General features: G+C 38.9%; 2 protein-coding genes across 3 annotated transcripts in view; one reads left to right on the forward strand and one right to left on the reverse strand.

The window, feature by feature from the left end:
* Nucleotides 1-9,960, reverse strand: part of LOC138049383 (uncharacterized) — a 49,342-nt gene extending 39,382 nt beyond the window's left edge. Inside the window, exon 1 of one of the 2 annotated variants that reach the window (XM_068895637.1) lies at nt 9,858-9,960. Coding sequence is in view for 1 of the 2 variants with exons in the window: in XM_068895636.1 (XP_068751737.1) it covers nt 202-238 (37 nt within the window). In the remaining variant the exon portion in view is untranslated. Of the gene's footprint in view, nt 1-201; nt 417-9,857 lie in introns of those variants that run through there. The other variant, XM_068895636.1, reaches the window with a different exon arrangement.
* Nucleotides 5,684-13,307, forward strand: LOC138049384 (uncharacterized). Its single transcript, XM_068895638.1, has 3 exons — nt 5,684-6,075; nt 6,179-6,757; nt 11,631-13,307. Exons 1-3 carry the CDS (start codon nt 6,060-6,062, stop codon nt 11,918-11,920), a joined length of 885 nt encoding a protein of 294 aa, XP_068751739.1. The 5' UTR covers nt 5,684-6,059; the 3' UTR covers nt 11,921-13,307.
* The last annotated feature ends 3,129 nt before the right edge of the window (nt 13,308-16,436 follow it).

Consider the following 16,436-nt stretch of genomic DNA (forward strand, 5'->3'; position numbering starts at 1 on the left):
GATTTGTAAATGTCAACAACTCAACATCAGCTTAAATTTTGAAGAACCGTCTAGAACTTAAAGCGAGACATTCGAAGCGTCGAAACAAGGACATGGAAACACATTAAATGTTTAAAACTACAGCCCAAGTTTGATTATGTGAGATTTTAGGCAGAGAAATGGTTCAGACAAATGAAAGAGAAACAACTGTGTGCCACTCACCAAAAGAAAGATCCCGTGTCGTTTCGTGTAGAGACATTTGCCGAATTTCTAACCAATAATGACATCTGCTCCATGCAACATCACATTCTATCAAGGTATTAGTAACTTTTGAAGAGGCTGACAGGATTCAAAGATGACATTCCACCTGGTTTTAGATGGAAACGCATGAGAGTTCATAGTCTATAAAACGAGGCTGACCTGTTCGACGTTTGAATGTTTGCCAAGGCGTGAAAATTCCTGCGTGACAAAAATGGCGTGACAGAAGGCCGAGCGTGACTGACTGTATGCTCTAGGAAAATTTCTCGTTTGCGCGAGACGATAAATTCCACGGAAATATATCGTGGATTTCTTTAACCATGAAAGTGATTGGCAGAATAAAACACAGAGTACCACTTTAATGTGTCCTTCATTGCATTTAATTTTTTTTTCGCATAATGAATGAAAAATCAATAGTCATCTCGTTGAAGTGGCGGGTGGCTACTAGTTGAAAAAATCCAACGAAAAGAATACACGGTTCTATCTAAAATGTGTGATCTCAAAAAAAAAAAAAGTGGGGAAGCATAGCCAATCAAATTCAAACTGGCTGAAAGTTAACCTTCGTTTTTATTGTCAATAAGAATAATGGAGACCCTTGTTTGCGTTAACATGCATGACATACAACTGCGTGAAATGACAAATCCTTGCATTTTTGTAATCACTGTCGCAGTTGGATGTTTGTTATTTCAAAAAAGAAAAATTTTGTTTTAGACTTTATTGCTAAGTTACCACCTAGACTTCAAAACAAAGACTAGAGAAGCAAATCAACATACGATGTATGTATATACTCGAAATTTCAAAAAAATTGTTTGGACGATCTTGTAGACGTTTAAAGGTGACTTGTTTCTACATTGATCCAGAAAAGTTATTTATCACCATTTTCATCTTAAATTTTTCATTATGATTATCATTACCATTATTGTTATTATTGTTATTATTATTTATTTGTTTATTTTTGCTTTTAGGACTGCATTTTTCTGCATTTGCAATATAGAGAGGAAATTGCCTCAACAGCATAATCTCATCGTATTGCATGATCGGCTGGGTGAAAATTTGAGCCCGATTTACTACTTAAAATTGGAATTTTCCGACTCGGGAACTTATGGCCGCAATAAAGTTTTCGCCTCTCAATCATTTGCCAGTTTTCAATGTCAAATATTGGGCTGATTATCAAAACGAATGCTTCATAAAATACGGATGGCAGCTTAATTGAAAAAACCATCTAAACTCAGTTTTAAAGCCCACTTGTGTGTGGCAAGACAATTCCACGAAAGCGTGGGTAAATGAGATAAATTTTGAGCAATGACATCAGCAAAGATTCTCCTTATAATGCGTAGTGTTTGTCAAAGCAAATATTAACATGACCAACCACAAGGTAAATTAAAAACGCATTAACCAATGAAAATTCGAAAACGAAAAAGACAAGATGCTACACTTTGTTCGAAGCTTTTTCAGCAGATTTCCTATTTTTTAAAAAAATTCACTTTTTTTTTTGGACCTTCGGTATCTTGGTCAATATCCAGTTCAATTCCGTAGTCTAAAGTCCAATGTCTACATTCCGTGGCCGAAATATAGGGTAAAGCAATCCTAGCACAGCTGTTCACAGTTTATAAAAGTGTTGTTAAGGACATTGTTTCCAATATTTGATACTTTTCCTTAACAATACCGTGAGAATTATAAAATCATGTCACTGTCATATGCATGTAATTAAGCTCGATGGGATGTGTTACTTAGTCGTTCCATAACCGGATATGGCATTGCATGCAACGAAACACAAAAACTCGTTTTCGGTCACGCCCACAATTGTTTTTAAAATACATATTTTCCCGGTAATTGGTCACATGGTGTAGTGGTCATGGCGATTGCCTCTGAATGATGAGATTCTACTTGGGCTGACTTCTCTGAAAAGTGTCTCTGCAAAGCAAAGAACCTCACCGATATGATGCGCAGGCAAATCGCGACTCCCATCCCCCCCCCCCCCCCCCCGAAAAAAGAGTCAGAGCCGAATCCTATGAAGAAAATTTGGTTCAAAGAACAAAGTAATTACATGTAACTGGCTCTTAAAGCGCGGGAAAATGCGTGCGCGATCGCGATTGCTTGTCATTGGTTAAAAAGAGGCGCCAATCACAGCTGGAGATCACGCGTTAACTTTCGACACCTGAGAACGATTTCTGGACAACTGGACAAAGATTATCTAATATTGATACTCAATTCTCTAGCTGCATAAAAACTACATTTCGTGGGTAAAAACAAAATTTAATTATCTTCGTCAGTGTTTTCGTGTCTATTAGTTTGAAGCATTCCGTGACAAAAAAACGCAAAAGTTTAAAGGCAGTAGCTGTATCCGGAGCAAAGCAGGCTATGGACATATATATGTTTATATATACGTATGTTTGGAGCGTTTCAGAGGGTTAAAGGAGACCAGAACCCAAGTAAGCATTTTTATACTTAGGGAGGAGACGGCTGAAATTTCAGACTAGCATTTTTACCGAAATTGTAAAAAGACAACAGTTTACGAAGAGCGAAAGGAATATGGAGAATGAAAGAATTTCTTTATCGTGATTGTCTCTGGTGTAATTCGGAAAAATCCGAGCGGTCCAAACAGGAGTCGAACACTAGCACAGGAATGAACAAAGGTTGCACTAGGGCAATTGTTGTAAATTGTTAGAAAATTCATTCAGGGCAGGAAAATGACCAGGCTTGAGGTAATATTCGATCACCAAACAACCTGCTTCTACGTTCCATCCTGTCGCTTTCGCGTGTTTGCTCAGGCTTCCGGTCAATGAAAAATGCGATTTATTTGCAAGAGCAATGTTGTCGGGTGCAGGGATCGCGCAGTGGTGAGACCACTAGACTCCCTGGCAATGTGGCCGCGCATTCGATTCTAGATTCGGCGTCATATGTGGGTTGCTGAGTTTGTTGGTTCTCTACTCTGCACCGAGAAGTTTTTCTCCGGGTACTCCGGTCAGTTCCCCTCAATATTTGACTTGATTAACGTTGATTGTTAATTTCAGTTTACACTGTCCCTAATTACTGCTTCAGCGCTAGAACTAGACACTTAAATAAAATTAACTGTGAAAAGTACACGGTCGTACACTAGTGTACTGGTTTAAAATAGCCTGAGCTGCGAATGCGTTTCTTGACTTCTGCCAAAGATCACGACGTGAAAGATAGGATTACACCTAGATGACGGCTTTTACTTCGTGTAGAAGACACACATGACGTAAAACAATAGAACAAAAATTGTGAAACAATACCTAATCAGAATTCTAAATCCCTAAAGACCCCTAAAGCTTTTGTTACGTCATGTGCGTCTTCTACAGGAAGTAAAAGCCTAGATGACGCTACCCTTGAGTCCAGGTGCACGAAACCAGAAATGTTCGGCTTAAATTAACAAACGAAGGTCTTAAACACAAAAACACCTTCCACCACCAAACCTCGGTCACAAATCGACTGATCATCGGGAAACTCTCTCCCCAAGCCGACTAACCTTTCACCTCACGAGGCATGCATGAGATCAGTTTCTGTTGCACTGTGTCTGATTGGGCATGCTCAAGCGCAAATCAGACACACTCTCGACTCCAGAGCTTTCTCTTTTGCGCATGCGCAGCATAAATGCGACAAGATATTGCAAATTTCAATTGACAACAAAGCTTAACGATATTTTTTTCTTTATTAGGGAGCGGCCTAGAATTGTTATCTGCATGATCTATCGAAGCGGTGTGCCATGATTCCAGTGTCTTGCGGGTACGAGAAGAACCCTTGTCAATCACTTGGGAATTTTTAAAGTCAATAGAGTGATTTGAAGACCAAGCGTGTTTAGCGATGTTGGAGCCTCTTGCGTAAGACTTCACATTCCTCATATATTCTTTTTTTCTGGTTTCAAAGAATCTGCCAGTCTCGCCAACATAACTCCATGGGCAGTCGGCACTAGATATTTTGTAAACCACGTTAGGTTGAAGATCGATCGGAGGTCGGGACTTAGGAGAGGGAAACTCCTGTTGTAAAGTCTTGAATGGCTTGCTGACAACTCGAATATCATGTTTTTTAAGGAGTCTAGTTAGAGGCTGAGAAATGCCATTAATATAGAGGAGGACTGCATAATTGGAGAAATCGGAGGGTGCAACCCATTTAAAAAAACATGCAAACAAGTTCCTCAGGTGTTGGGATGGGATTTGTTCGCTGAGTAGAAGATTCCTTCTTTAGAATGTTGGAGATATTGAAGGCTGTAGCCTGACAGCCGAAAGCTCGAAAGTTTTTAACTGTATATAGCCAGTGAACGTTTTTTATAATTTTTTAATATGTTTTACCCTGGCTACGGTTCTTCTATTTTTAAACTTAACGATACAGTCGATATAGCTGAACATCAAACACTAGCATGTGATCTATAATTTGACTTCTTGAAAACGAAATTGATTCTTTCCCTAACAGTAACGTAGCAAGACAAAACACATCGTTTATCAACATTTTCAAGTGACATGTCGCCTTAAAAAAGCATCGCGTTCCCTGAAATTTCTGAAATATTTGCGAGCCTTGAATCGGTACATTAAAAGCTTACTTAATTTGGGGTGTTTGTATGCTTAAAGTGATTTTCTTAATTACACGATTTCCACGTAAAAGTTATGTTAATCCGAGCTAAAAAGTCTAAACGTCAGGGGAAGACTACAACAATCAGAAAAAAATTTCCACAAATAAACCTCTCATTCGCCGCCGTAGCTTGAAAATTCGCTTAACAAAATTTCGCAAAAGGTTCAAGCTCTATATTGTGAGAGCCAACATCATCATTAGTTTCGTTATTATTGTCTTTTTTTTACTTATAAAAAAATGTTTTGATAGATTTAAGTCACTTCATGTACAAAATCAGTTTAACAATAAAGAAGATAAACTTCAGTCGAATTGAAATGAATGTGGGGCGGATGTCTACTTTTAGAATTTCGGCAGCTTTGTTGTCTTCTAGTGTTTCACGTTATTCCAGCTGCTCAGTGTTCAGTTTTTAATCAAACTTACTCTCTAGCATTGTTCGTTCGTCAATGTAATTCTGTATTCTTTGAAGGAAAACCAGAGAACGAAAAATACAAATCAACTCTGATCTTCTTAATATTTTGTCTAGACATTTGAACATGAAAATGACAAATTCGAGCTCGATTTGCATTTTCATATACAACTAATATTTAATATTCTCTTGGCAAATATTAATCGAAACCGAATCTAGGAGAGTATCATTAAGTATTCTTTCAAGGCTTATATAAAGAAAAGTCTTCGTCCTCGAAGAACATTTGTTTTATACGGTATTTTAAATTTCCCCGCAAAATTAAGGGTATCACAGGATTTTTTTTAGCAGTGAATCGAAAGGTTTGGCATCCCGGGTTTGGCAACGAGATCTAACGAACCTCCCGGATACAAGACGGTGTTTCATTCGCAGTGGACCCCTGCCGGGATTACAGACAGATGAACTCTTAATATGCTAACATAAGCGGGTTCAGATTTCGCGACTGGGCAAAGACAACCGTCTCCAAAGCGTTCTCTACCGTCAATATCTGCTAGTGTTTGCGTCGAACTACCGACAATCTATCCAAGAAAATCTCGCTGAAATATCCGGAAAATACTGGAGTATTTTAGCGTTCACAAGTCTTAAGTCTGATCACACTTGTGTCTTGTTTCACGGCTTGAGTTCGCGCTCGATTAGCTGTTGGAGATGTGTGCTTTATGAAGTTGATATTGCCCGGCATACAAAGCTCTTTATCAACAAGATCCTTAAGGGAAAAAAGTCGAGTGCATCGTGGAACACAACAAGGAAAACGCGAGTGTTTTGGGTCCAAAACATGGCGAGTTCATTAGGTGAATATTCACAATCTATATGTTATTCTACCCTTTTCCCCATTACCGAAAAGGTCTTGATTCAATTATCGGTTTAATGCTAATTGATTAGAGAATTTTGCAGGACTCTTTTTAAATGAAGACGATCTTGATGAAGCCAACCGATTGTCCAAGAAGATTAGCTACTTTCAGCTTGCGGAAAACGAACAGAACATGGTGCGGAATATTTTGGATGATAACTGGGATTCGGAGAACCAGATGGTTTCAAATTTATTGCATTTCCCGCATATTATGCCGGATGACAAGCGCCTAAAGTGGTTGTTAAAGGGACTAAAAGAAGAGAAACACCCTTACTACGTTTTAGCTGCAGCCACTGGTGTTGCAGGTTTGAAGTTACAGGGGAAGGATGCTGAGGAAATTGTGGAATTGCTAAAGAACCTTTCAACGTCTCAACCTGGTGTAGTTGCTCTTCGTGCTTTTATGTCGCTTGTTGAGTACCTCACGCATCCAAAAGACACCCAGTTTGTGTTGAAATTCATGCACAAATCCAAGTCGAATTTACGATACAATTCGCTGGATTGGCTGATAGAGAATGTCAAAGATAAAAAGGAACTGCTCTCCTTGCTTGAAGATCAAGCTATTCCGGATGATGTGAAAATTGATGCCATGGACAGGGTAAACACGCCAGACAGCGAGGTTCAAGGTAGGAGCATATTAAGGGTATTACTGCGTTAAGTCAAAATGACTGAAAATAGCTCCCTCGTTCTTAAGCCCTGTGATCTTAAAAATCGCCCGGTCGTTAAAAGATTTCTGCTCTTGGCAGAACTTGTTCCCAAAGCCTTCATTTCAATTACCGCAAAGGTGATTTTGGAGCTTGACATTCTGCGCTTGGCATTCGAAATACGAGAAAAGACACGATTTCTTTCTAATAGGCAAAATCTCAGCTTAAAGTTTCATTTCAAATTTTAGTACACCGAATAACGATTGTTGAGATAAGGATGAAAACATGCGTGTCTTTCTTCCGGGATTCAGTCGACCAGTAGAAATTTCCATCTCATTTAATCCGCCATGATAACGTTATTTTGTGAAACAACGAACGCGTAATAAACTTGTGAAGAGATGCGCCTTGCCAAGTGCATTTTTGTTGTCAAAGAGGGATTTGAGTACGTGTCTGAAGTAAAGTGGCTCTTTCAATATGCAAGTGCAATATTGAAAAACTTAATCAATCTGGAAGGCAATTATGTCTAATATAATGAAAAGTACTTTCGATATCCCAAACCTAGAAAAATATACTACTATATCCCACGCAATATATTCCATTTCAAAGTAAACATCTCTTATTTTATGTGGAAAGCACTTCTTATCGCAGTAAATAAATAGCGTGTAAATGGACTGCCAATCAAAGAATAAAAAAAAAAAAAATAGGACTTATGGGCAAAAATCAGTTTGACGTTACAAGCGGCTGGGCACATCTTAAAATTCCTGCTAAGAATGAAATGAATTTTGGGTCGAAAAGCGCACGTAGAGACTAAACAAACGAAGATTAACAACCGCAAACGTACCCTGTGTTTTATCAACAGCGCTTTAAATTCAGACATGTGGTTAATGCGTATAGATTATTCAAATTTACATTAAAAGGTTTTCCATCCCGCGCTAGCAAACACTTGGCGTAATTAGAAACACAACAGGTGTGCGCAAAATATCGATGCCACAGTTATTCTTCAAATGCATTACGGGAGATTTTGAATGTGAATAAAGAGATTTAGCACGGATGACTGGTGGATGACTCGGTAAAAAAAAACCGAGTTCTTCTCGCAGATGTCGAAGCCATGATCTTCCGATTAATACGTTTACAAGTTCGAATACTCCACCACGAAGTCAAACGATATTCGATACAGGAACTTATGCCATTAAACTAGTTCATTGTATGTTTATGTTTGGGGTTTAAGTAATTCAAGAGCGGGACAAAACTACTGGAAAAAACCCGTCCCCGAAAGTGCAGGGCTGGCCTACTGGTGAACCCACCAATGTGGCCCAGGTTCCGATTCCCAGACTCGGCGTCACATGTGGATTGAGTTTGTTAGTTCTCTTCTCATCTCTGAGAGGTTTTCTGCGGGTATTCCGGTATTTTCTCTCTCTTCAAAAACTTCATTTGATTTGCGTTAATTGTTAATTTCAGTTCTCCAGTGCTCCAGTGCTAGAAGACTAGACACTTGAGTAAACTTCCTTTTCTTTTGTAGTCAACAATGAAAGTAGATGCAGATTTTAGTCAGAAAGTAGATGCAGATGTAATTGCACCGTGAAAGGTGATTTTGTTAAGTTTTCACCAACTTGAAGGGATTGATGTTTGTCTTATTGCGCGCCACAGTAAGGTGATGAGGCAGTGAGAGATTCGAAACACGAAGCTACAATCGTTTTCACTTCTTATCCGAATTGCCGAATCGTGTCGATGATGTGTATTGTACCAGCTTTCATCGCCGTTTTGTCGGGAAGCGGAGCAGAGAAGCCAAGAACATTCAAGAAATTAACCTAGAGAATTAACACTTTGGACAACTGACGTTTCTCTGAGAGGGGGTTTTTTTCCTGTCACGTTCCCGTAAAAGTTGTACTTTTTCACGAGGTCAACAAATAGAGTGGAGTTCGAAACCACATTGACAATGATCGATCTGAGATAAAATGTTTGCAAACAGGGGAGGGATGGTGGGGCGACGTGTAACGGGGACCGGAAGAAGAGAAAACCGTGGACGGGGAATGGGGGAAAGAGAAGACGGAGGATACGAGGCTTTCAGATCATCCAAGGAACGTTGAAAATGAAAAACATTTGCAATTTTTTTTTTTGCGGCTGTAAACGGATTCTAGACGATGCAATGCAACGCAAAGTAAATTCACATGAAATCGAAATTCTGTGATTCTTTCCTCCCTGGATGTCAGTTTGTTGGAATCTCAGTTATTCTAAGTAGCACTAATTAATGGTGATGGCATTGATAAGCTACAATACCGAACATAGTTAGTTGGAATACTTAACGAATGATCTAGAATCATCCTGTTACAAGATCGCAGCTTATCCCGTTTCCACCTCCTCCAAATTCAATGTTGTGTGAGAATTTTTCGGGCAACTGCTTGAAGCCGGAGAAGGAAAAGCGGGATGGGTGTTCCAACAAATGTTTCGAGTACTGTAGGCCTCAAACAAACGATTAGAAACGTAAGTTGATCTTTTTAAACTAAACTGTAATTCGGGCACGATTTACCGATAATCCCGGTATGATCTGAACGATCGCTTTACAATCTGTATCATTTATCAATACCATGATTTATCAAGATAATTCGGATTTACGGGCGTGGAAGTATTTTAAATCCCATACTCGAGCTACTCAAACTTTTGTCAGTCAAACAGGAAGTAGGGAGAGTTTTCCCTAGAAACTGAGTTTTCTAAATAACTGAATGAATATATCTGCACCGTTAGATCGTTGAAACAAGCAAGTAGCCTTTTTCTTTGAATTTTGATCAAAATATGGTCTTATAGTTGTATTTTTCAGGAAAAGCGAGTTATGTAAGTTCCAGTCACGCCATTTATAGATAATGTTGACATAACCTTTTGTTATGATAATATACCAACCAGAGCCTTATTTTGTGTCGAATCAAAGGGTGCTTGTTTTCCAGTGGTTAGCTCATTTTTTTAGGGAAGTAAAGAAATATATTGTTTTCATCGATATCGAAGACTTCGTTGTTTGTCTTAAGTATCATTCTTAAAGTTTACATTGCCTTAAAATAATAAATTAATTTACAGTTTGCTGGTAGTTTACCTCATCATCCTGCTCAAAGTTTACAGTCCTCTAATCAAACTTCCGCGAACAAAATCGAGCTGTCAAATACTATGTATCCGCCATTTTGAAGACAAAGTGACCTGGCTGCTAAGCAATAATAATGAACAATGCATAAATTATTGCAAGGCTGAGGTATTAGCCAATCAAATAACTAGGATTTGAGGCCTGAAATAGGTTAAAACTTGCCGTTGAGGCCTTGCTTTGCTTTGTCGGGAAAATATCGGATGCCAGAGGATTCAGTGACGGGCTTTATGCAATAAAACATTACGCGATGTACTTAAAAAAAAAACTCGCCGATAGTGCGATAGTACGCGTGCCAAGCTGTCTTATTCTGCAATGAGACCCAGTAGTCATCATTCACTGATTTTTCGGTGAAAAGATAACGAAAGTTGTCTATTATTTTGCTTTAGCAAATTAGTGAGCATATAAAACGCCAGACGATTTTACTCGTCAATGGAAGGTGGTTCAGGAATCAATGAGTTAAACTACATTTAAATTTCTCAAACTATGTCAGTCTTTAGTTCGATGCACTTAATTCCTGCTCCAATCCTCTTCCCCAAAAAAACTTGGCCTCTCGAGCTACTACTTCAAATTTACACCTTCTTAATAAGGGGGTTTGCTTTTTATAGAACAAGAGGGCTAACTTCAACTCTGAATACAACAGATATAGCGGATATTACATGACGCCACGGGGAAACGAATTTTATCTTCGAGTGCTCATGGTATCTTTTCACGCGTGAGTGCAGCGAACCAGTGACAGATATCATATCTCGCAACTGAATGGCTTCAAGTAGCTCAGTTGGTAGTTCATTGCACTAACATTGCAAAGGTCATGTGTTCGAATCTCGTTGAAACCACTTGAATCTTTCAGGTGTCTGTAAAAAGACAATTGTTTCAATTGTCCAGTTAGAGCGGTTTTCAATTGAGTGTCGAAAGTAATTAGCGAATTGCTTTAGTTTTGCATTACTTCACTCAGTGATTGGTTCAAAGTTCTCGCGCCACTTTTTCTGAACCAATCAAAAGTGAAACCAAAACCAATCGTGGCGCGCGCGTGCACATTTTCCCGCGCTTTGTGTCGGCTACGTGTAATTACTTTCAGTTTTGATTGGTTTACCGGATTGTCTCCGTCCTTTTTAATTGGCCAAAGTAATTACTTTGGTTTTGGTTTTACGACACTCAATTGAAACTCGCTCTAAGTGCGAGGATTACTTCTATGTTCAGATATCATATCTGCACGAGAAGATAAAACTGGTATCCGCGCGGTCATGCCATGTTTTGTTTATTGGTCTATAGATAATTAAAAATCCAAATTTGAGAGATCTGAGTTTTTTTAATTCATTTAAAACCACCGAAAAAAGTGATCGCCTTACTGTATCACCTTGACTGAGGCCGGAACGGTTAAAAATGTTGACATTAGTATGTCAAGTTTGACGACTTCAATATCTGCGTTAATACTGGAACGCAAAAAGGCTTAAAGTATTCATGCTCCCTCGAGTACGTACTTGAGCAGATCAAAACACGAGAGGGCGATAACCTGTCAAGCAAGTCGAAAGTTGACTTGTGTTTTTGGCGCATTTAGGGCCTACTTGGACCCCAGTATGAACTCGCCTGATATCTTTACTTTGCACGACGCTGATATAAAGTTTTAGGAACTAAAAAATGCCGGTATTTCATCGATGTCTATCGAGTAAAATATATATTTTTGTGAAAAACTATAAATCATTCGAAATTTTTTGTCTTATTGTGTTTCAGATTGGACAAACGAAGACTTGCACCATTTCACCTTCGTTCCAAACCTGGCTGAGTTTGAAGCCTTGCGAACAAAGGAACAAACCCTGTCGGAGCTATTCGGAGAACTTGACATAGATAAAGACGGGTTGATTGGAGCAGAGGAACTCAGAGATTTCTGTGAAGACATCGGGCAGGATATCACTCTAGAAGGAGCTGCCAAAGATATTGCCCTTGTTGATGGAGACAAGGACGGGAAAATCGACAAGGATGAGTGGATCGAACTCATGTTTCCCAAATTTAACATTCAATGAGACTTTAAAAAGGAAGATGTCCAGAAATGCAAGAAATAAGCCTTTTCTGAGTTCATGTCTGCCTCCTTTTCAAAGCGAGACTAAGTGTGAAGGTTTTTCTTATGAAAATTAGTTTTCATTCATATGTAAAGTAGCATAATTACCTTCGCACTTATCCTCACTTTGACGAGGAGGCAGACATGAAATGGCCTCTAAGATGCACACAGGTTTCAATAAGCGTCACGAAGTGTCCCCTTGCTCTTCTTCTCAACTTTGTAGGAGTACAGACAATTAGCGGTCCTGAAGAAAGTGAAGAGAAACCCCAGCATATATCCTCACCAACACTAAGACTAATCTTTACACTTACCTTATTTCTAGAAATAGGTTGCAAACGCTTTGACATAAAGGGGAACTTCGTATTGGATTTCAAAACTGGGTGTGCATCTAATTGGTCATTTTCGAGTTGCTGTTTGTCTCGGTTTCGAAGTAAGTCTTGGTGCTCAACTATTGCAAGGGAAATGAGTTTGATTTTCATAACAATACGCAGCTCATTTCCAATTGAATGGCAGTGCACCAGGACTCGCTTTGAAACTGAGGCATGCAGCAACTCGGAAATGGGCTTTTACAGTGGAATCTCTGTTCAAGGGACACTCTCGGGACCAGGGCAGGTGTCCCCTGACTATAGGTTGGGTTGGAGGCAAAGATTAGAATGAGCATTTTCCCGGGACCAAATTCTGTGTCCCCTGAATAGAGGTGTTCCAAAGGAAAGGTCCCACTGTACTTGCATCTCTGGACATGAGTGAATAGGAATGCATATTTTTCTTGCGAGCTACTGGTGCTTCGAAGAGGCCTCATGCATGCAGTTTCAACTCCTTAATCGGACATTAAAATTACAAAAGAAGCTATTACTTTCCTTGACTTTTTCCGAAAATACCATAATACAAACAAGCAAGATGCTCCTTGCATTCAAGAGCTGCGCAAACTAAACATTTGTTTTGTTTGTGTCACGAGGGAGGAGTCCGTGCCGTCGATTTGTGCGCGTCTGTATAAAACGCCAAGATAAATTTAAACTGGTCAAAACGAATGGAGTTTTCCAAATTAATTTAAATGCCAAGTTTTCTCAGTCGGGCACTTACCAAGTTTTTCAGTCTCGAACTCGGCCTCGATATCTTAAGAGCATTGTCTAAGCAAATATCCCCTGTTTCAACACAATCAACCTAGTTTCGAGTGTAAAAGAGAGTTTTATAACGCGAGGCACAAAAAAGGGTCCATAGAAAGTATGGCCTTTGACGACGACTTTATTGCTTCGCTGTATAGTCTAATGTATTGTTTAATTATTAACGGAGTCAAAAGAACTTCAATTATGTTGATATGGTTTTCGTTGTAATAAAAAGTTTGCAAGAAGGAATCTAGACCGTGGATTAGTGAGTGTCAATAAGCTCCTAAAATCACTCCGCAATACTCGCGCTCCCGTTATTGCAGAAGTGATAAACGTTATTGTCGAAGTAAAATAACGAGGTACCTAGATGCTACCAGGAACTGTCCACTGAAAGGAGCTGACTGGAGCGAGGCAGGTATTTTTTACAGGTCAAAGGTCAGGTTGACAGATCATTGTCTTAGAGCGATTTTCAAATGAGTGTCGTAAAACCAAAGTAATTACTTTGGACAATCAAAAAGGACGGAGACAATCCAGTAAACCAATCAAAACTCGAAGTAATTACACGTAGCCGACACAAAGCGCGGGAAAATGTGCACGCGCGAGCCACGATTGGTTTTGGTGTCACTTCTGATTGGTTGAAAAACTGGCACGAGAACTTTGAACCAATCACTGAGTCAGTAATCATAAAACCAAAGTAATTTGCTATACTAATTACTTTCGATACTCAATTGAAAACCGCGCTAACATTACTAAAACAACCCTACCCATTTCCTAATGTAACCTTAGGCTAAAATAATAAGGAGTTTGAGAAACCACTACGGCTACGGAGACGAAAACGTCACTTTACAATATAAGTTTGAGCTATCCTAAGTGTTTCACGATGTTTCTATCTTGTTTATCTTGTACAATATGGGCGAAGTATCCTTTAACCTGATTGGTTCATACGGATTTGAAGCAAAGAAAGAGAAAGAAAGATTCACTGTTGTTTGTCCACGTTGTCGTCAAAACCTGCAAACTGGTCATTTTACGTTGTTGTTTTGACGAGTACGGAAAATAAATGTACAAAAAAACTTGCCGCACGTTGCCGCACGTAAAGCACGATCATTTTTTCCTGTTTTAACCAATAATATTACTGCTTTTTGGCGTTGGCGTTGCCGTAGCCGTCGTCATTTCGTTAGGGAGCTTACGCGACAGGACGGCTGGAAGACTCAGAACGGCAGAATGACGAAAAAATGTCGCTTAAGATTGGGCATGCACAGTCTCGCGCAACATTTCTTCGTCATTCTGGCGTCCTGTTTCGTAAGCTCCCTTTTGACTCCCTAATAGCTTTTAGGCCTACGGTTACCATTAATAAAGGGTCAGGGTTGTTTTATCATTGTGACAATAGTGACCTGTAAACCCAAATGGTGACCTGTAAAAAAATTCTTGCCGACTGGAGCGAAGTTCATTTTGACTTGACATGTGTTGAACCGAGAATTGAAAATAGTTTGAAGCCTGGCGGTCACAATAAAATCGCATGTCACATGTCACGTGTGCAACTGGGAACACTTCATGCTTTTTTCTTCTTCGACAAATTCGTCGAAGAGGAAACGCTGGTCGCAAAAGACATGGTGTTACGCCGCAAAATGTAGTAATTGCCACAAAATGTAATAGTAAAAACGCAAAACGTAATAAGAATCACCGCATAATGTAACACTAACGCAAAATGTAATAACATTGACACAAAATGTAATAACTTTTCTAACGCATATTGTAATAACGCAAAACGTAATAACTCTCAAACGACATGTACGATATCTCGCAACCAGTATTCTGATTCGGCCAACGTTATCCTAACGGAGGTGAATTCTATTATTTGGTTCAACTTGGTGTACAGGCGGAATCAGGTGGTACATCGTGTTGTAACCCCTTCAAACGTTCACAATATCTTCAACCCCAGAGATATGTTTCGAATAAGCGTCGCGTTGTTATTGAAGGGTGCGGTTTAGTTTAGTTTATTCAAGTTCAAGTTAACAGCTAGTGACCATTTATGTTATAATTTCAGTCGGTTATAATAACAAAAAAACACACCGCAAATAGCGTAAGAGGGTAATCGAGGTGGCGTAGAGTAAAATAAATAGATTATGTTTGGTATTAATAAGCAAAATAAAATAAATACAGGGAGAAAATCAAGAACACTTAACTATAGATCTATAACAATTATCAATAACTAATATAATTTGGAAAAATAATTAATCAATTGAGAGATTTTAATATAGTTATCTTCAAGTTCTAGAGTATTGAGAAGCATTTTCTTGATAGATTTACGAAATTTAGATTTACAAAATAATCTAACACTATGAGGGATTGAGTTCCAGATCAACACTCTAATTCTCGCAAAAGAGTTTTTCATTCGCTCAGTTCCTCAAGCCTTTACGTACAACAACTCTTTTGAGGATGCTCTAGTGTTACAGTTGCGAACTGTACTATATATAGTTTTGGTAAATTGATTGAGAACGTTATTATATAGGAGCAGACTGACCATGAATGTCAAACATTAGATAACAAGCATATTGGAAAAACTTTAATAAGGGAAGACAGCTTGCTCTGACAAAAAAAAAAAAAAGGAAATGCATGCTCACGAGCACTACCAAAATAGATAAAATGAAGAGCACGCTTTTGCAAAACTAATAATCGCCTTTGATAAACGTAACTTGTAAGTTCGATAGGGAGAAATTAGAGTGTGATAGACATTGAGCAGTAAACGTCATAGTGCATAATGTCTCAGTTTTGCTAACTTTCTGACAAATGTGGTCAATATGTTATTTCCATGACAGTCTCATGACAAGTCAGAATCGATCAGTATTCCAAGGTATTTAACATTGATTTTCATTTCAAAATTTGTAAAGGTTTTTTTTGCAGAAATAAAAATTTTTAACTGAGGAACAAAAGACATTATCTTCTGACGGGGCCAATGGCGAACCTTTGTAAGTTCCAAGTTAACAGTTGTTTCAAGAACACGTAGGTTTTCATCAGATTGTGGTGATTGAAATATATGGGTACAGTCGTTTCTCGCCTTGTGGACACCTAATTTCGAACGCCCCGCTAATATGGACAGCTGCTGAATCTCCGGCAAAAATTATAGACTTTTGATTGAAAGAAACGTCCGTTATTACGGAATCTCGATCGCTTTTTACAGACTTAACCGACACGTGTTCCGGTGGAGACAGTGCAACTCTACTGTTCTAACTCTCGTCATAACGGCTAAGTCCAAACAAGATCTCTGGAGTTGAAAATTGTGAAAGTATGACGGTGTTACAACCCGATATTACATTTGATTCCTATCCACAGAGCTTTCAAACTGAAAGGTATTGCACAGTTTTCCCAAAACAAAACCTG

This window comes from Montipora capricornis, chromosome 5 (assembly GCF_036669925.1).
Source record: "Montipora capricornis isolate CH-2021 chromosome 5, ASM3666992v2, whole genome shotgun sequence".
NCBI classification, from domain to species: domain Eukaryota; kingdom Metazoa; phylum Cnidaria; class Anthozoa; order Scleractinia; family Acroporidae; genus Montipora; species Montipora capricornis.

What these genes read in the sequence shown, in the direction of transcription:
- LOC138049384 (XM_068895638.1), top strand. An exon ending in GCCAGACAGCGAGGTTCAAG is followed by an intron (nt 6,758 to 11,630) that starts GTAGGAGCATAT and finishes ATTGTGTTTCAG; the next exon opens with ATTGGACAAACGAAGACTTG.